This window comes from Schistocerca cancellata, chromosome 4, assembly GCF_023864275.1.
Source record: "Schistocerca cancellata isolate TAMUIC-IGC-003103 chromosome 4, iqSchCanc2.1, whole genome shotgun sequence".
Lineage (NCBI taxonomy): Eukaryota > Metazoa > Arthropoda > Insecta > Orthoptera > Acrididae > Schistocerca > Schistocerca cancellata.
The window spans coordinates 42,624,453-42,645,198 of record NC_064629.1 but is presented as its reverse complement, the minus strand read 5'-3'; the positions used below and the strand labels follow the sequence as shown (position 1 = coordinate 42,645,198).

The 20,746-nt window shown below is 41.6% G+C and overlaps 1 protein-coding gene across 1 annotated transcript in view; it reads left to right on the top strand.

Annotated features, from left to right (window-relative positions):
- LOC126184669 (speckle targeted PIP5K1A-regulated poly(A) polymerase-like) overlaps positions 1-20,746 on the top strand; it is an 89,736-nt gene that overhangs the window by 3,602 nt on the left and 65,388 nt on the right. The window contains exons 2-4 of the mRNA XM_049927154.1: positions 8,718-8,829; positions 12,653-12,744; positions 13,880-14,182. Coding sequence (XP_049783111.1) covers positions 8,718-8,829; positions 12,653-12,744; positions 13,880-14,182 — 507 coding nt within the window. The remainder of the gene's footprint in view (positions 1-8,717; positions 8,830-12,652; positions 12,745-13,879; positions 14,183-20,746) is intronic.

The window sequence follows — 20,746 nt, the reverse complement described above, 5'->3', positions numbered from 1 at the left end:
TCATTCATTCATTCTTTGATCACTGTTTAGAGGAACATTAGATGCATCAGAATAGGTTGATAGTTGCAGGTACAGGGTAAATGACAAGTTGAGCACATGTATTATTATTTTACAACTAACTTGCACATACATGTAATGTACAATAGTTAATGAAAACATAGGCTAAATAAAAACTTTAATACTAATTTAATTTAGTATATATAGGCAACAGATTTCAATTTCTGCTGCAATCATAGGGTATTGGTGAAACATAAGAAAATTTTCATGTTTACTTTTAATTGAAACAGTATACGTTAGCAGTTACAGTTAATTCCATAAATTATCTGGGAGTACGCATTAGGAGTGATTTAAAATGGAATGATCATATAAAGTTGATTGTCGGTAAAGCAGATGCCAGACTGAGATTCATTGGAAGAATCCTAAGGAAATGCAATGCGAAAACAAAGGAAGTAGGTTACAGTACACTTGTTTGCCCACTGCTTGAATACTGCTCAGTGGTGTGGGATCCGTACCAGATAGGGTTGATAGAAGACATAGAGAAGATCCAACGGAGAGCAGCGCGCTTCGTTACAGGATCATTTAGTAATTGCGAAAGCGTTACGGAGATGATAGATAAACTCCAGTCGAAGACTCTACAGGAGAGACGCTCAGTAGCTCGGTACGGGCTTTTGTCAAAGTTTTGAGAACATACCTTCACCGAAGAGTCAAGCAGTATATTGCTCCCTCCTACGTATATCTCGCGAAGAGACCATGAGGATAAAATCAGAGAGATTAGAGCCCACACCGAAGCATACAGACAATCCTTCTTTCCACGAACAATACGAGACTGGAATAGAAGGAAGAACCGATAAAGGTACTCAGTGTACCCTCCGCCACACACCGTCAGGTGGCTTGCGGAATATGGATGTGGATGTGAATGTAGATGTAGCTCAGTACTCAGAATGTTGCTTTAGTACTGCAAATTCTTTCTAATATTCCTTAACACTATTCAAGCATGCTGTTTTTAAGCACTCTCGTACTTTTATTTTGAAAAGGGGTTGGGAAATTTTAAATTTTGTAAATTGCTTGATAGTTGTGTAACAAGATCCTTCCTTTAGTAGCATCTTTGTCAGCCATTTAGAGTGGGGTACTGTTGATGTGATAAACATCTTTGGCTCTTGTGCTGTAATTGTTTAGCCCTCTGTTTAACATTGGTCTAAACTTTAAGATCTATGATAGTTTCAAATATGTACGTGGGGTACTTTCAAAAATCTTATATTCCTTGAATTTCGTTTTACAAGACTTACTTAATGATTCTTCTCTTCCTCCCCCCTCCCCTCCCCCCCCCCACCCTTCTCACCTCCCTCCTCCAGTAGTCTGCTAATATGCACATTTGCTACCGTACCCCTGTATTATTATTACTATTAATAAATGAGAATGAGTTAGTCCATAATGTCTTTGATTTTTCTTCATTAAAATATGTTACTGCTTATTTTTGAACAAATATTTTGTAGATAATTTTCCCAAGTCGTAAATCTGTCCATTGTCATCCCCAGAAACGTTTTGCTGTCGGTTTCTGTTAGCAGTGTGCCCCAAGTCTTACATTTAGTTTCTCTCCATTTGTTATTCTCTTTGCAAGTATTTCCAAGTAAGATGGGTGTCTTTTAAAATATAAATAGATTCATTTACTGAGCTACACTTATGAGAGATGTATCATCTACATACATGATTACATTTTCTTTTATTGCTGTATCATTCACATGTAATATGAACATTAGTGGACCAATTACTGAGCCTGGTGCTACACAATACTTCACCAATTGAAAATGAAATTTGAATGTTTATATTATATTGTTTACATTATACCAATGAAAATAATCAATTTTTGGAAATACAGTATAAATGGATGGATAAAAAATCAAAACATTAAGCGACAGCGGTGCGTGCAAACACCCCCCCCCCCCCCCCCCCCACCACCACACACACATACACACAAAATATCTGTGCAGTTTATCTAACATTGTAATATGGCATACAGTAGATGGTTTTTGATGTATCAAGAAACATTCTGCGAACTTTCTACGGTTCTTTCAAAGCTCTTCGATCATATTTAGGTACCTGATGCTATCAACTCACACGTAACTCACACACACATGACTGCAGTCTGAGACGGAACTTCCTAGATGTTGACTTCCACCTCAGAGTTGGCTACCTCAGTACCTCCACCCATAGCAAACCTACTAACCACCAGCAATAGCCTACCTCCACTTAAACAGTTGTCACCTGTTCCATACCAAGAAGTCCCTTCCATACAGCCTAGCCACCTATGGTCGTCGCATCTGCAGTGACAAGCGGTCCCTCTCAAAATATACTGAGAATCTCGCAGAAGCCTTCACAGAACGTAATTATCCTCCCAATGTTGTACAAAAACAAGTCTCCCATGTCTTATCTTTCAAGTCTCCCACCACCTCCCAAAGTCCCACTGTCTGGCCACAGGGGAGCATTCCCCTCAGTACCGCTCAGTACTGGAGCAACTGAATTACATTCTCCACCAGGGTACCAACTACCTCTCCTCATGCCATGAAATGAGAAATGTTCTGCCCACTATCCTTCCCAGCCTCTCGCAGTGTTCTTCCGACGTCAACCGAACCTACACAATATCCTCATCCACCCCTATACAACTCGTTCTCCCAACCCCTTACCTCATGGCTCATACCCCTGTAATAGACCTAGATAAAACACCTGTCCCATACATCCTACCATCACCACTACCACCTACTCCAGTCCGGTCACAAACATCACCTGTCCCATGAAAGGTAGGGCTCTGTGAAAGCTGTCATGTGATCTACAAGCTAAGCTACAACCACTGTGCTGCACTTTATAAGGGCATGATAACCAGCAAGCTGTCTGTCTGCATGAATGGCCACTGACAAACTGTGGCCAAGAAACAAGTGGACCATCCTGTTGCTGAGTGTGCTGCCAGACATGATATCCTTGACTTCAATGACTGCTTCACAGCCTGTGCCATATGGATCCTCCCTGCCAACACCAGCTTTTCTGAGTTGCACAGGTGGGAACTTTCCCTGCAATATATCCTACGTTCCCATAACCCTCCTGGCCTGAACCTAGTCATTGTCCTCACCCATCCAGCCCCTTCCCTGTTCCCATTCCAGTACAACACAGCCGTAATTCCACCATCACACCCAGTCTTTTTACTTCTCTCCTTTTCCATTAACCCACCTCTCACCTGCCCTCTGTCTGACCTCCAGACTGCACATTGCTGCCCTATTCTTTCTCCACCTTGTCCCTGCCATCTCCCCAGCAGCACCTAACTGTCTGCCACCCCTACCCTACTATCCCTCCCCCTCCCCACCCTAGCCTCCTCCTTACCCCCACCCTGCCGCCACTCCCATCGTGCATTGGTGCTGCTACTCGCTGTGTGGCGTCAGTTGCCTGAGACTACTTAAGTCTACTATAATAATTTAACCTGTAAAACTCTGTTTTATGCCACCATTATCACTGTTTTTATTATTTATGTAGATTGTGCAGATTGTACCAGAACATCAATTTAACAAAAAAAGTGTGGTAGGGGACAAAAGTAACACTGTTCCTTTTGTCCCCGTCACTGAGAAAATTGTATTAGATTTTTCCCATTAGCATCAGTAAATTACGTATAATATGTTAGGAGACATTGCTACAAATCCATTGTTTACTTAGTTATTTTATTACAGGAAATTATGCCACGAACGTGATTTAGGACAACTACGAGAGGACTAACTTCTTTACCTGTGTATCAAATTGTGACAGTTGATGTTAAAAATTAGAACATAAGTGTTAGAGTAGCAGCAAAGAAACACAATGTGTGCCATGTGACTTTGCATCAGTTCATTAAAAAGAAACATAAGTGTGAGTGATGGCAGCACCATGATGCCTCATGTCTGATATAGAAGCATAAAATGAGTGTTATCTGATGAAGAAGAAAAAATAATGGCTGAATGTGTGATTAATGCATTGGCAATATTTTACATCCTTGTACCCAAGGATATCTGGAAATTAGCTCACAAACTGGCTACAATAAACAATATACCAATTCCATCGACTTGCGTAGGTAAACAAACTGCTGGTCCAAACTGGTTTTGAGCATTCATGAAGAGGAATCCGCAGTTGTTTACCCAGTCACCTCAAGCCGCAAGTCTTGCTTGAGCAACGAGTTTTAATCCGACAAATTTGAATCCATTTTTTGGCAACCTGGCCAAGGTTATGGAAAGATTAAAGTTCAAGCCAATGGAGATCTGGATTATGGACAAGACAGGTATCACCACTATCCAGAAACGAAACAGGATTGCTGCTGAACAGGGAATAAAGCAGGTAGGAGCCATCACTTTGGTTGAAAGGGGCACCCTCCTCACAGCTGCTATTGCTATCAATGCTCAGAGAAACAGAACTTATCCTCTCTTTCTATTCCCTTGCTTAAGGTATTGTGACCATTTTGTTCGAGATGGTCCTATTGGTTGCATTGGAGCAGGAAATGTGAGTGATTGGATGCAGGAACAAAAATTTTTGGCGTTCTTGCACCACTTTGAAAAATTTGGTAAACCAACTCCTGTGCACTAATGTTTGCTGCTTCTTGACAGTCATGAATCTCTTAAATCCATCAGAAGCCTGAATATTTGTGAAAACTGCCTGCTTAGCTGGATGGTAACATGCTTGCTTCCCATGCAGCAGGCCCGGGTTCGATTCCTGGCCAGGTTGGAGATTGTCTCCCCTCGTGGACTGGGTGTTGTGTTGTCCTCATCATTTCATCCTTGTACTGGCACGTGAGTTGCCCAATGTGGCATCGACTGAAATAAGACTCGCACTCGGCGGCTGAACTTCTCCGATTGGGTCTCCCCGCCATGGCGTATGCTAGTTTCATTTCTTATGTTGTCATTCCCACCACACTGTATGCAGCCTCTAGACCGTTCATTTTATGACCCATTTAAAAATATGGTCAATGCTTTTGCTGAGGCCTGAATTGGGAATCGTCCAGGAAAGACCATGTCAGTTTGACATCCCTTCAATTGTAAGGGAAGCACTTCCACTTGCTGTAACTCCCAAATCATTGCAGTAGGCTATCACTGCACAGGCATTCAATAGGAGTGTGTTCAGTGAAATTTATTTTGGCCCATCTGCTGTCACTGACCACCCAGCGCCACAAACTTCTGATCATGAAAAGCAAACTCTGACCTTGGCAGAGCCGTTAGTGATTTTCACTGGACCGTCTGAAGTTTTGAACATATTTAATGCTGATCCAGCAGCAAGACACGAGAAATCATTTCCAGGTTTCGCAACCTGCAACGCAGGGCCTAGATACTTTACAGTCGTCTCATTCAATTTGCCTAGCCTTTTCACCTGAAGCTATTCGTCTGTTCCCAAAAACAGGCCTGAGGCAAAACACAAGAAGAGGGAGGCAGCAGAGAAAGTCTGCAATTTTGACCGATACTCCAGAGAAATTGGCTTTAGAGCAAGAGGTAAGAGCCTGTTCACAGACGAAGAAAGTGAATTAGTAGCTAAATTTAAAAAGCAGCAGGCCAAGAGCGCAACAGCAGAAAAAACCTAAAGGAATATCATCAGAAGATGAAGATAACTACTGCTTTGTATGTCTTGAACCTTACCGCCACAATGGTTCCAAAATGAAGTGGGAGTGTTGGGAATTTAAGGGTTGGTCTAATTTTGCTTTGTACCTAAGAGGAGGATATGCATGTGTGTCACAACTCCAGATCTGAAAAGGACTTAAGATATGCATTGCTTTTATGTGTAATTGACTCACAAACATTTAATCATAACGCATGGAGTCTTACAGTATTATTAAGTTATGTCAGTTAATTTGAAAATTGCAAATGTAACTGAAGTTTTATGTTTTTCTGCTGTTTATGTTTGTCTAATATTTGTATTGGAAATTTACTTTAAGGAGATCATGAACTATTTAGATGACAAAATGTTTGCTTATTAGGCTACTTTTGCACCCTACCAGTGGTAATTTTTGTCCCAGTAACACAGACAAATCTAACACATACATTGATGCTTTCAAATTAATTTCGCAACTATAAGTTATATGTAATTTTAGGGAAGCTAAATTTATTTGTGTTAGGAAAGTCCCACAGCGCGCGCGCGCACACACACACACACACACACACACACACACACACACACACACACACACACACACACCAGACAGTATGCCTATTGTGTTTGTCACTTTGAACTGCAAAAAGGACAGTGCTTGCAATTTTTTACTCATGTTAAGAGTATGAGTTTGATGCTGACAGTCCGTTGGGTGGTTAACAGCCAATTGACAAAGTGTCCTCTTAACTTACACATTTCTGTGTGTATTTTGATCTGCAAGTGACCAATAATGCTCAAAACTAGCTATAAAATTTCCTATAATTAATCTTAGCTAATAAAGATTTTTACAAAAAAGTCAGTATTCACTTGTTGTATGTGTCGTGAAACTTGCCTTTTGAAATTTTTTTTAAGATTTCCCTTTCCTAAATTAGCAGGCATAATGTCTTTAGCGCTGTTTTGATTCATTATGGGTTGTGATATTTTTTTCCAGGGGTATTCACTAACCTGCTGTTTTGCTCTACCAAGCTATCTCCACCAGCCTAGATTCAGGCATGTACAGCAAGTGCTGTAAAGAGCTATTCCTGTAATTGAAAGCGTCCAGTAGTCGATCTGCAGCTCAGTTTTCCAATTCTCTCAGATTTTCTGTCTCGCTGTACTATGTAAATGCAGTAAGGGTCCTCCTACACATTGCCCTTGAACTGTGAACCACCTCCTCCCCCGTGGAGTTTGATCCGCAGCATCAGTGTGGTGAAAGAGAATTTTTCTTCTGTCTTTTGGCGTAACACGCCCAGAGAAGTTGAACACGATGTATTTCCTATAACGTGCAATCCTGACCTCTTCCCCTTGATTGACTGCATGGGTGTGAAATTCCAGTTAGGTTTTTGTGCAAGTGTGTCTCACAGTAGAGTCAGAACAATTTTTTACAATAAAATCTGAACATCTGTTGTCTTTTCAGCAATGGTTTCTTTGATGCCACGGAGGTTACATCCACTCCAAGCTCTTCACTCCTGGCTCCACAGAGAAAATGACTCCACTGAGCAGGTAGAAGCACCCGTCTGTGGCCCTCATTGCTGATAGCACAGGATCGGTATAACTTTGATCTGCACAAACCGCCAGAAACTTCCCAAAAGTGGGGTGTTTCCTACTTACTAACTACCTTAACCTATGAACATCTTTAATCAGCCAATGGAGATCAAGGATCTGGAACATCCCATTCTGCAAATGATATTTTACATCTCATTACAAATGTATTCTGTAAGTATGAGCGTAAAAGTGCTGATGACAGTTCTGTCTCATTCTGCAAGCAAAACAAGAACAATACATTATTTAGCATCTGTCACATGAGTTCCACTGTTTCTTGGAACTTTGACTGCTGTCATCAGGAGCAACTCACAGACTACCCTTATTAATTCAATGCCCATCCGTCCAGTACCCCCCCCCCCCCTCCTCCCCTTCCCCTTTTACAATAAGTACAGAAGTAACTATAATTTATCAGGATCAAGCAGTAGAAAATTCACGCTGGAATAATGACAACATTATGAAAAGGATTGATTGCTATTCATCATATAGCAGAAATGTTGAATCTCAATTTGCTATAAGGTGAGTGGCAATCTGTCCTTTTCATAATATTCTGATTATTCCATCCTGAGTTTTCTATTGTTTGATTTTTGCCTAATGGCTTTCTTCCATCTCATAACCCAGAGCTGTTTGCCTTTGTTACTATTTTCGAACGTATTACTATACTCTGTGTCTGTCCTCCTTTCTCTTCTGTCCTGTGTTTCACTTGCCTTCCAAACTGCAGCACACCCTCTTATTTATAAGCTGCACTGTATCAACTGTCTCGTCTTGTACAACACATGGTTGCAAGACTGTGCTGATTGTTGGTGCAGCATCTCGTGTTCCTCATTACTCCCATCGATATCATAAAACTAGATGTTCAAATTGATCACTCTTCCTGCATCACTCTCGCATATTTTTGCACTTTATTTTCCATACTTTCCTGTGCCACACAAATTTGTACCTCATCCTACCAACCACTCCACACCTTCCCCTCACTCCTCTCTCATTCCAAAACTTGTGACTCAACATCTTTGCTATATGGTGGGTAGCAATTTATCCTTTTCATAATATTTTCATTTATCAGAATCTGTTACATTTCTGATTTAGTATCCTCGCCAGCAGTGGATATCGATCACAGCTCAGAGACATTCTTGCGATCAACAATCGTCACCAGACATGTATTCGACACATCGTGTAGTACGATCCACTCTTGCGTGAATGAGGCCTGGAACATAGCTGCTTGTTTACTCGTGTATAGCACATTGCATGAGTTACAACCAGTCACTTCTTGTTGCTATCTGGATAACCACTCTGCTTAGGACAAAGACACTCTTGTTTCCACTATCAGTTCGTATTCAGTACCCATCACACAATTACATTGGCTTTATGTATGGAACACACATTCGTATTTGGTGTGGACAGAAAATTGGGGACAATTGATGCTAGAAGATATTCTTGGAATTGAAGTTGCATAAATACTGAAAAGTTTGTTACTGTATTTCAGCAGGTTACATATAAAATAACTTTTTAGTTACCCTATATTAGTGATTAAAGTACAATATGTTTGGTTGCAGAGGTTCCGAAAGGTGCGAAGATAATTGATATATATTGGGGACTTCAGAAATTCGGTGCTATTACGTACATTGGACTTGGCAATGACATAGCTGTAATAGAGTTTGCAGACAGGTAAGTTTCTCCAAGGGGTGATGTATTATTTCTATGTACTTTCAATGTTATCATGCATTTTCTGAAGTGATCTTTAGCAGATAATGTCCATTTTAAGGGAAGTCTTTCAAAATTCATTATAATGTTAAGTTATTGGACATGATAAAGCTATAAGTTTGGATTGTTCATTTCAATCAAGTCACCTACCTTTCACGATCTGTTTGCTACTCTTTAATTCCATTACTGATGATAACTGTTGTTAGGATTCCAGTCTGAAGATGTCCTATCAACCAATCCCCGTTTTAGTCAAGTTGTACCACAAAGGCCTCTTATCCTAATTTGAGTGAATAACTCTTAATGAATTCTGGGATCTAAACTTCTGGTCTTCAGTATTCTTATGTAGCACCACATTTCGTCTGAACTGTTTATCATCCACACTTCACATCTGTAAAAGGCCTACTCAAGATGAGTACCATTAGAAAAGACTTTGTAACAAATCCTTCCTAGTAATTATGTATAAGTGTTCAGTGTGGTGCCAGAATACATGTGAAATGACAGTGTAGAGCATTGGCTCTGGCAGGATTAGATCTTAGAAAGGTGGGGATTTTGTTCAAAAAAATTTTAAGTTTCACTTTCCTTTATTGTCAGTTTCTGTGCAGTTAAAAGTTCAGCGTTTACTTACTTTCCTGTTGATGACAACTAATTTACACTGCACATTAATAAAATATTGCAATTGTTAATATTAACTCTATTAGGTTTATATATCCACTGGATAAATGAATTTATTAATTATGTAACAGTGTGAAGTATGAAATGAAATGCGTATCATATGGGGTGATTCAAAAGGTTGTGCACAAATTGAAGGGACTGACTGCGGAATTAAAATACAAAAAGTTTGGAATATTAACTTGATAGCTGCATCCTGCTGTTAAACAGTTTTCATAAAGAAATGTTAATGCCGAAAATCGCTATCCACACATATGTGCAACTAAAATAGTTATCTTTTCGAGGTATTGAGGCCTGAGCCAGTTGTGACCCAGCAAACCTCATGAGGGGTTGGGGCGAGGGCAGGGGCACTAAATTTTGGGACAATGTGAGAAGCTGACAGAATACATGTTACTCACAACTCGCTTGATTACACAAGGAAAAAACTTTTTGCAACCAAGTAGCTAATTACAAAATGTGCCAGGAAAGGAAGTAAATGATTACATGACTGTTTGCACACTCCTAGCACGGAAGAGATTGCCTCATGTGACCGTCACGTTAAGAGTATGACACAGCATGGAAAGGGGATGCGTTCTGTCCAGACTTTGAAGGGGCATACTCCTGTACTATCACAAATGCAATGTGGGGAGCCATCTGGTATGACTTCAGGTCATGTCTGGTAATGTTCCAGTAATTTGAACAGCACAGTAGTGTACCATGTGATACCTCTTGTGAGACAGTACACTGCTCTGATTTTTCAACAGGACGACATTCACTAACATACAACACCTCCCTATGAACTGCCTGTGTGATGTTGGTGTACTAGGTTTGCCCAGAAAGTAATGTCACTAACAAGGAGAGTGGGATAGTTTTTGAAACCATTTGGACTGTGATGTAGGTTAGAATTCGAGGTATCTTACCCTGGTGGGCCCACATTTGCAAGTAATCCATAAAAAAATTTCATAATTTTGTTATGTTTTAGATCCTGAAAACTGACAGTAATAAATATAATTGTAGTGTAGTGCCTAACTTATCAGACTGATATGCAGAAGGGTATATGTTTGAATCGTGTCAGGTGCTTCAAAATTTTTTGATTTTGAAATCTTTGCCAAAATTACTTTGATCATTATTTTTACTCAGTTAATTGGTTTAAATATAATCTTTTTTAAAATTTTCAAATCCTGCGTTGTCATTTTAACCATAATATTAACTTTCACATGTACTCTAAATTTTTTTTTTCCTTCCTGTAATTTTTTTCCATTTTGAAGCTTTGTGCATGACTGTAATTTTTTTATAATTAATGTGCTTCTGTTTCATCATCTAATGTTCTTGTCCATGTCATTGCATTCATTATTTCTGTTCCACAATTTGCATATTTATTTATAATCTGTTCTTTTGTTTAAATCTTCATCATAGTTGTTTTGTCCAAAGTGCAAATGTTTGTATGATGATTAATATATACACGGGACCCTAACCTACATCACCATACACATTGTTTCAAAAACTCAAACAGACCACTGGGGGACTCTCCTTGTAGGTTTACAAAAACTAATTTATTGATAAATACAGTACAAAGCCTCAATATTCTCCAAAATGGGACCCACCTACGTAAATACATTTCTGCCACTAAGATTTCCAAATGTTGGAGGCATCCTGGAAGGCCTGTGTTGGAATTTTATTTAGGCAAGTGTAACAGCAATTTCTGTGTTGTCAGTAGTCTCAGGATGGTGGCCTTTTAGATTATCTTGAATCAGAAAAACAAAGAAGAATCTTGGGGAGTGGGACTGGTGCAGCATTGACACTTCGTTTTTAATCAGATAATACCTCACCGAGAAGGCAGTGTGGCTGGGAATGTTGTCTCAGTGTAGCTGCAGGGAACTTGTGATGTGTGGTCTGACGTGACAGACACTCTCCCTCCCTCCCTCCCTCCCTCCCTCACTCGCTCACCCACCAGATAATACCTCACCTCCACATGGAGGTGAGCGAGTGCCCACTCACCTCCATGTGGACACTTCCACATAAAAGGCAGCAGTGACAGTCTCTTTGTAGTGGATGTTACCACTAACGTAAAAGAAGATGATGAGCATTGCCTTTACTTTGGATCTACTCATGCATGCATTCTTTGGGTGTGGTGACGATGAGATGTGCCCCTTGGAGCTCTGTCTCAGGGTCATGTTCAAAATCCCAAACTTCATCTCCCATTATAAGATTGTCCAAGAAAAGTAGCATCATTTCTTCACTGTTCCAGAAGTTCTTCAGTCAGCCACCCAGTTGAACTTCTGGCCATCGGTCAAAATTTAAAGTTCACTCCCGTCACAGTTTCTTCAGTTTTTGATATTGGAGTCATTGTGGCCTTTCAAAACCACCTCGTGTCATTGGAAGACCTGCTGTTTCAACAGATATGCATATGCCTGTTCAATCATTGGAACAGTTTTTCAAGTGAATGGTGCATTGTGGCTAAAAGTGGAGCACCAAACGTAGTTTCACATTGGTAAATGTCTTAACTCTTGAGGTGTTTGAAGAGAGCTGGGGTCAGTTGCATTGGGATGCTTAACAACCCCCGCCAACTAGCCTAATGCATAGACAACACTTCAACTTATAGGAGCGTCAAAATAGAACTGGAGCTGATACTTTGTGGAGAAACTTTGTACTTACTTGGTCAGTGAGATTTCACAGTCTGCCCTTGAAAGGCGATGTAGGACCAGGTAGGGGCCGAATCCACGTTTCTGCCAATATATCCAGGATGTGGAGAGTCAGTTAAAACAGCTGAAAGCCAGTTTACCTCAGGAAAGAAAACATGTACCTGATATGCTTCGCAACCTGATCATTGTGAGCATCTGGGTCTAAGGTAATGCAAATTCCCACTGACAAGAAACCAGCAGTTTGCTCATTTTGAGAATCTAGTTGTTCATTTGCTATGATTTTTTAATCAATGAAGTACAGTCACATCTTTAAGAGCCACTAATTTATGTGTGGGGCTTATGTGTGCCACTTGTGCAGAAAGAGCACACTTTATTTAAATAAATAATTGTTGTTTCCTTTTTAAACTTGCATCTGTTTTTCATATTAGTCCCTACTTCTCTTTGATCATGGAAATCAGTCTGTGGTTAAGATAGCAAAGTGTACTAATTCCTTTCAGGATCTCAGTTGGTAAAGTACTGTCGAGCCACCCAGTTCGAGTGAAAACGAATACAGTGCGTGCTTCACATGAGGCCGAATGGAAGTCCATTTGTGAGTATTTTGGACTACTGTAACAGATACACATGTTTAGCCTAAGTACTTGCATGCTGCTATATCTGTATGGAATTGCTACAGGCATTTCTTTTTATATTTTCTCTCTTCATACCGAACACTGAACTGCATTTAAATGACACACATGGTGTTTGGCAGTTGTATAGGTTTAGGTGTAAGATGTTAACACCTTTACCTGTTTTGCCAACACTGTACATGTTCATTCATTTAGTTATTTCATTTGGTTGGTTTGGACCTCTTGCTTGGCTTGCACCATATGTGTACCTTATATTGTTCTTGATGTGTTGGCAAATGTGCCAACACCTTGTAGATAGAGGAGGCCGAAATGCACGCTATAATCTAACGCAGACGGGCGTGAGGTCTGGAACAGGATACGTAATGAATGCTATAAAGAAAAGTACGTAGCTCCTGGAATACTTAACTTTTAATCCATCATTTGTATACAGCGTTCTTGATGATACAAGTGAGACTCTCTCTAGATATGGTTAATGGCGCCTTGCTAGGTCGTAGCCATGGACTTAGCTGAAGGCTATTCTAACTATCTCTCGGCAAATGAGAGAAAGGCTTCGTCAGTGTAGTCGCTAGCAAAGTCGTCGTACAACTGGGGCGAGTGCTAGTACGTCTCTCTAGACCTGCCGTGTGGTGGCGCTCAGTCTGCAATTACTGACAGTGGCGACACGCGGGTCCGACATGTACTAATGGACCGCGGCCGATTTAAAGCTACCACCTAGCAAGTGTGGTGTCTGGTGGTGACACCACAGTTCTAGTCCATGGTGCCCATCCAGCTCCTGGTGTCTGCTTTTTCATGTAGTTCATATTATCCATCATAATCTATTCACTACATTTCAGTTAAAATACACTTGTGTTAGGTGACAGTTTAATGAGTTTAATGTCTGGAGATTTGGCGCACTGTAATCTGTAACAAATAATTTTGTTAAATATTGTCAACATTTCATTATGAAAGCAAATCACAGAGACTGTGGAGTATGTAGTATGGACTGCTAGATCATGAGAACTGGTAGAAATGCCCAAGCCTTAGGGACTTGACAGGGCTGTTCGAAATTGTGTCCAATGGAGATGTATTATTTATTATTGTGTGGTTATTTTTCTGCAGCGGGACTGGTCAAGATGCAAGAGATATTTACACTAGATCCAGACATAAAGGCAGTCTTGAAGAATGAGGACTCTTTTAACCAGAAAATTGCCGATCTGGTTAGTACGGCCGATAAATTGACTTTGGACTTTGATGATAACATCGATGATGGTGTCGGCAGTCGGGAACGTCATCCGGTGTGTGCCGTGCTAGAGAGGATACTTCATGACGAGTTAGGTCCCAACATGAGAGTGTACCCATTTGGCTCTCGTGTCTCCGGTACTGCTCTGGAGACAAGTGACCTCGACATCTTCATAGACTGTGGTAAGTACTGGCTTGGAAATTTACATCTTTACAATATGAGGAAGTGTTGAATGAAAACCTGGTTAATTTTAAATATTATTCACTGCACATTGTGTATAAAGCTTGGCATTTTGATTAGTCTCCTTCTTTGACCCATAAGATACACAGTTCATTCCTAGTAGTCTTTAACATTAATTTTAGCCCTACATCTAATGTACTAAAATCATAAATATGAGGTACTTCAGTCTCACTTTTTACAGACATTATAATTTTTGATGTACTATTTATATGTATGGATTACTAACAGAGACCTTTATTTTTGGAGACAGAGACCAACCAAACTTTGCTTATAACATCTTCACTGCTCACTCTACTGTGTTTTAAGTACTCTCTCCCTCAATGTAGTCCCCTCCACTGGCAATACATCATTCCCAACATTTCTCCCACTTTTGGAAAACCTAGAAAAAAACTTTCAGGGATTGAATGAAGGGTTCTTGTCACATTATTCTGAATCTTCTTCACGATTTGGAAATGACGTCACTTTACGTAGGGAAACAGGAAGAGGTCTGTTGAAGGCTAGGCCTGGAGAATAGGGTGGATGGGGCACAACAGGAGACTCGGGTTTTGCCCAACAGCTGTTGACAAGGAGCGATGCCTTAGCCAGTGCATTGTTGCTAAAATTTGATGACACAGTCCTGTGCTGATGCATACTTAGTTAGTAGATTTTTAAATAGTTAAATGACAGTATAAAGAGATCACAGCTCAAAAGCCCCCAAGGGGGCTCACCACTCTTTGGTGAGTTCGTGCTTGGCTACCACAGGGCTCCAGCCTTTGCAGTATCTTTTCTCTTTTGTGCTGCATGTCGATCCTCTCTGTGGTGTCACCGCCAGACACCACACTTGCTAGGTGGTAGCTTAAATCGGCCGCGGTCCATTAGTACATGTCGGACCCGCGTGTCGCCGCCATCAGTACTTGCAGACCTAGCGCCACCACATGGCAGGTCTAGAAAGACAGACTAGCACTCGCCCCAGTTGTACGGACGACATTGCTAGCGACTAGACGTACGAAGCCTTCCTCTCATTTGCCGAGAGACAGTTAGAATAGCCTTCAGCTAAGTTCATAGCTACGACCTAGCAAGGCGCAGTTAACCATATCTAGAGAGAGTCTTACTTGTATTCACCATGGAGATGTACCACACAGGAGAATAAAGTTGAGTATACGAGAAGCTCCGTTCTTTTCTTTATAGCATTTATGAAGTATCCTGTTTCAGACTTAACGCAGGACGGCGTGAGTTCACGCGTGCCCTATTCGGCCCCTTCATAATAACACTGTGTCGGCACTTCTGTCGACACACACAACACTCTCCATATTCCTCCCACTTGATGAACATGTCTGGGATGTTTTTTGGAATGTATTCTGCATTTTCAGTAGCTTAAAATCAGAAAAGTCTCTCCACTGCTTTTTGATCGTCTTCCCTTTCTTTGTTCCCCTTCTCCTACCCTTCCTCTTATTCTATGTTTGAGGTTCCCCTTTTTCTTCTTCCTCCCTGTGTGGTCCTGAAGGCTGGCTCACACGTCTGACACATGACAGATATCTACATGTACATCCATACTCTGCAAGCCACCTGACGGTGTGCGGAGGGTACTTTGAGTGCCTCTATCAGTTCTCCCTTCTATTCCAGTCTTGTATTTTTCGTGGAAAGAAAGATTGTTGGCATGCCTCTGTTTGGGCTCTAATCTCTCTGATTTTATCCTCATGGTCTCTTCACGAGATATACGTAGGAGGGAGCAATATACTGCTTGACTCATCAGTGAAGGTATGTTCTCTAAACTTAAACAAAATCCTGTACTGAAGTACCGAGCATCTCTCTTACAGAGTCTTCCACTGGAGTTTATCTATCATCTCCGTAACGCTTTCGCGATTACTAATTGATCCTGTAACGAAGCGCGCTGCTCTCCATTGGATCTTCTCTCTCTCTCTCTCTTCTATCAACCCTATCTGGTATGGATCCCACCCCGGGGGGCAGTATTCCAGCAGTGGATGAATAAGTGTACTGTAACCTACTTCCTTTGTTTTCGGACTACATATCATTAGGATTCTTCCAATGAATCTGTTTGGCATCTGCTTTACCAACGATTAATTTTATATAGTCATTCCATTTTAAATCACTACTAATGTCTACTCCCAGATAATTTATGGAATTAACTGCTTCCAGTTGCTGACGTGCTATATTGTAGCTAAATGATAAAGGATCTTTCTTTCTATGTATTCGCAGCACATTACACTTGTCTTCATTGAGATTCAATTGCCATTCCCTGCACCATGCGTCATTTTGCTGCAGATCCTCATTTTGCTGCAGATCCTCCTGCATTTCAGTACAATTTTCCATTGTTACAACCTCTCGATATACTACAGCATCATCCGCAAAAAGCCTTGGTGAACTTCTGATGTTACCCACTAGGTCATATATATATGGAATAGCAATGGTCCTACGACACTCCCCTGCGGCACACCTGAAATCACTCTTACTTTGGAAGACTTCCCAACATTGAGAATGACATGCTGCATTCTGTTATCTAGGAACTCTTCAATCCTATCACACAATTGGTCTGATAGTCCATATGCTCATACTTTGTTCATTAAACGACTGTGGGGAACTGTATCGAACGCCTTGCAGAAGTCAAGAAACACGGCATCTGCATGGGAACCAGTGTCTATGGCCCTCTGAGTCTCGTGGACGAATAGCACGAGCTGGGTTTCACACAATCTTCTTTTTCGAAACCCATTCTGATTTCTACAGAGTAGATTTAGTCTCCAGAAAAGTCACTATACTAGAATATAATACGTGTTCCAAAATTCTAAAACTGACCAATGTTGGAGATATAGGTCTATCATTCTGCACATCCATTGGATGTCCCTTCTTGAAAACAGGGATGACCTGTGCCCTTTTCCAATCTTTTGGAATGCTATGCTCTTCTGGAGACCTACGGTACACCACTGCAAGAAGGGGGGCAAGTTCCTTCACATACTCTGTGTAAAATCAAACTGGTATTTTATCCGGTCCAGCGGCCTTTCCTCTTTGGAGTGATTTTAATTGTTTCTCTATCCCTCTGTCGTCTATTTCAGTATCTACCATTTTGTCATCTGTGTGAAAATCTAGAGAAGGAACTACAGTGCAGTCTTCCTCTGTGAAACAGCTTTGAAAAAAGACATTTAGTATTTTGGCCTTTATTCTGTCATCCTCTGTTTCAGTACCATTTTGGTCAGAGTGTCTGGACATTTTGTTTTGATCCACCTACTGCTTTGATATAAGACCAAAATTTCTTAGGACTTTCTGCCAAGTCAGTACATAGCACTTTATTTTTGAATTCATTGAATGCCTCTCGCATGGCCCTCCTCTCATTACATTTCGCTTCGCGCAATTTTTGTTTGTCTGCAAGGCGTTGGCTATGTTTTATGTTTGCTGTGAAGTTCCCTTTGCTTCCCGCAGCAGTTTTCTAACTCGGTTGTTGTACCACGGTGTCTCTTTTCCATCTCTTACGATCTTGCTTGGCACATACTCATCTAACGCATATTGTACGATGGTTTTGAGCTTTGTCCACTGATCCTCAACACTATCTGTACTTGAGACAAAACTTTTGTGTTGAGCCATCAAGTACTCTGAAATCTGCTTTTTGTCACTTTTGCTAAACAGAAAAATCTTCCTACCTTTTTTAATATGTCTATTTACGGATGCTATTCAATCTGTATATTGAGCAAGCAGTAAAGGAAACAAAAGTTCGTAGTAGGTATTAAAATTCATGGAGAAGAAATAAAAACTTTGAGGTTTGCCAATGACATTGTAATTCTGTCAGAGACAGCAAAGGACTTGGAAGGGTAGTTGAATGGAGTGGACAGTGTCTTGAAAGGAGGGTATAAGATGAACATCAACAAAAGCAAAATGAGGATAATGGAATGTAGTCGAATTAAGTCGGGTGATGCTGAGGGAATTAGATTAGGAAATTCCACTTAAAGTAGTAAAGGAGTTTTGCTATTTGGGGAGCAAAATAACTGATGATGGTCAAAGTAGAGAGGTTATAAAATGTAGACTGGCAATGGCAAGGAAAGCGTTTCTGAAGAAGAGAAATTTGTTAACATAGAGTACAGATTTAAGTGTCAGGAAGTCGATTCTGAAAGTATTTGTATGGAGTGTAGCCATGTATGGAAGTGAAACATGGTCAATAAATAGTTTGGACAAGAAGAGAATAGAAGCTTTCGAAATGTGGTGCTACAGAAGAATGTTGAAGATTAGATGGGTAGATCACATAACTAATGAGGAGGTATTGAATAGGATTGGGAAGAAGAGAAGTTTGTGGCACAACTTGACTAGAAGAACGGATCGGTTGATAGGACATGTTCTGAGGCATGAAGGGATCACCAATTTGGTACTGGAGGGCAGCATGGAGGGTAAAAATCGTAGAGGGAGACCAAGAGATGAATACACTAAGCATATTCAGAAGGATGTTGGCTGCAGTAGGTACTGGGAGATGAAGAGGCTTGCACAGGATAGAGTAGCATGGAGAGCTGCATCAAACCAGTCACAGGACTGAAGACCACAACAAGAACAACAACAACAACAACAACAATTTACGGATGAAATCGCTGGGTAACGTGTAATTCACAGCCCTGTGTCAACAGGTAGGTTTTGTACGTACCCCCTGCTACAGGCCAGGCCCAGGGAGGGGCAATTGCCTGAGCTGTTATCTTTCCAAATTGCCAATTGGTCCCTCTGTCAGGTGTTTAGGAGGTGTGACTTGATGTGTGAACGATCACCAAAGATGGGTGCGCCCCCCTGAGAAGGCCCCATTTGAAAGGAGTGCACCATCAGAGAGGCTGGCAATCTGGGGGGATTCTCTCACAATGAGCCAGTCATCTTCTTCACAGTCAACATCTACTAAGCGGAAACGAAATGAGGCTAATGATTCGAAGACCCTCCCAGTTGCACCTCACTTCCTTGTGGTTTCATGTACTGGAGACGGTCAGTCCTTTGCGATGGTAAATCTGTTAGTTTTTGAGAAAGGTGTTGATGCAATTGCTGGTCCCGTGAAGTCCTGCTCTCATTTACACAATGGCACTTCGCTTTTGGAGACGATTTCTGATTCTCAAGCCCAACAACTGCTCGCAGCTTTGCTTCTCGTGTCGAGGCCCATAGCACACTGAATTCTTCGCACGGTGGTATTTACACTAGGCTGCTCGATGGTCTGATCTACGCAGAAATCCAGATGTACCTCTCCGATCAGGGTGTCATTATAGTCCATCGAGTGATGAAAAAGGTAGATGCATCCTTAATGCCCACATGCACTTGTTTTGACATTTGATAGAGTAGTACTTCCCTCCAGGATCAGAGCAGGATATGAAGTTATCAAAGTCAGGACCGACGCACTGCTACTGGTGTAACAGTTGCAACCACACTCGCACGTCCTGTCGACACCTGGCCAAATGTGTAACCTGTGGTAAGGATGCTCACGAGGGTGATTGTCCACTTCCTTCTCACTGCCGCACCTGTTGCAATTGCGATTGTGCAGCCTCACAATGAGATCGTCCCATGTATCTCAATGAGCGGACTGTCCGGGAGATCCGGGTCAAGGATCTCCTCTTGCAGCTGTGCAACAAACCACCAAACTTCCTCACGGGGCCGACTCACCTGCTACACAACCGGCAGGCTGGAGAGGACACACGGAATACTCCCGCAAAGACTTTTTACATCCCTCCAGGCAACAAATGTCTGAATCGTCATATGCCACACTCGGAGGCCTCAAGAAATCAAACTGAGGCAAACAGTCTTCTCCTTCACCGACTCTGAGATCCTCTTCAGTGGTGTCACCACGTGATACACTCACCCGGCCGACCTCCGTTTCCCCGCTTTTCACCGCCAATTGTTTTTCTGCCCCAGACTCCGCAGACCTACAGAAAGAGAGGCATCAGTCTCTGTAGATCTTGTGGACCGAGATCCTCCATCTTCCGCACCCTGTAGCAGTGAGTGTTTGAAGGCCGGCACTTGGCAGCCGTCCAGGTGACACCCCATCATTTTTCCCTGCTCCCCTTTCCTTGTCATGACTCAACTCCAATGAAACATTTGTGGCCTTAGATCAGTCAAATTACAGTTGCTCTTGGAATCACAGCGTCCACTTTTTCTGCCTCCAGGAAGCAAAATTGTGCCTTTATGACCACTTTGGCCTCTACCATTTCTTTCCAGTCCACTTTGATCTCCCCCTCCCCCCGAGCACGGCATTCCATCTCGTGGTGTAGACTTGCTGCTCATCTGGAATGACATTTTTAGTCAAACCGTCTTCCTGACTAACTGGCTTCAAACTGTTGTAGTCAGCATTTTGCTTCCTTACTTCACCTTTTCCCTTTGTACCGTTCACATCCCTCTGTTGTTCAGTGTCACCGGGGCAGACTTCATCCAGCTTATTGGGCGACTCCCTCGGCCCTTTATGCTGCCCGGTGACTTCTATCCGTACCACCCCCTTTGGGGTCCTCCCAGAATCTGTCCGAGAGGAGCCCTCTCGGCTGACCTTCCAATCAATTTAATCTCACTTGCCT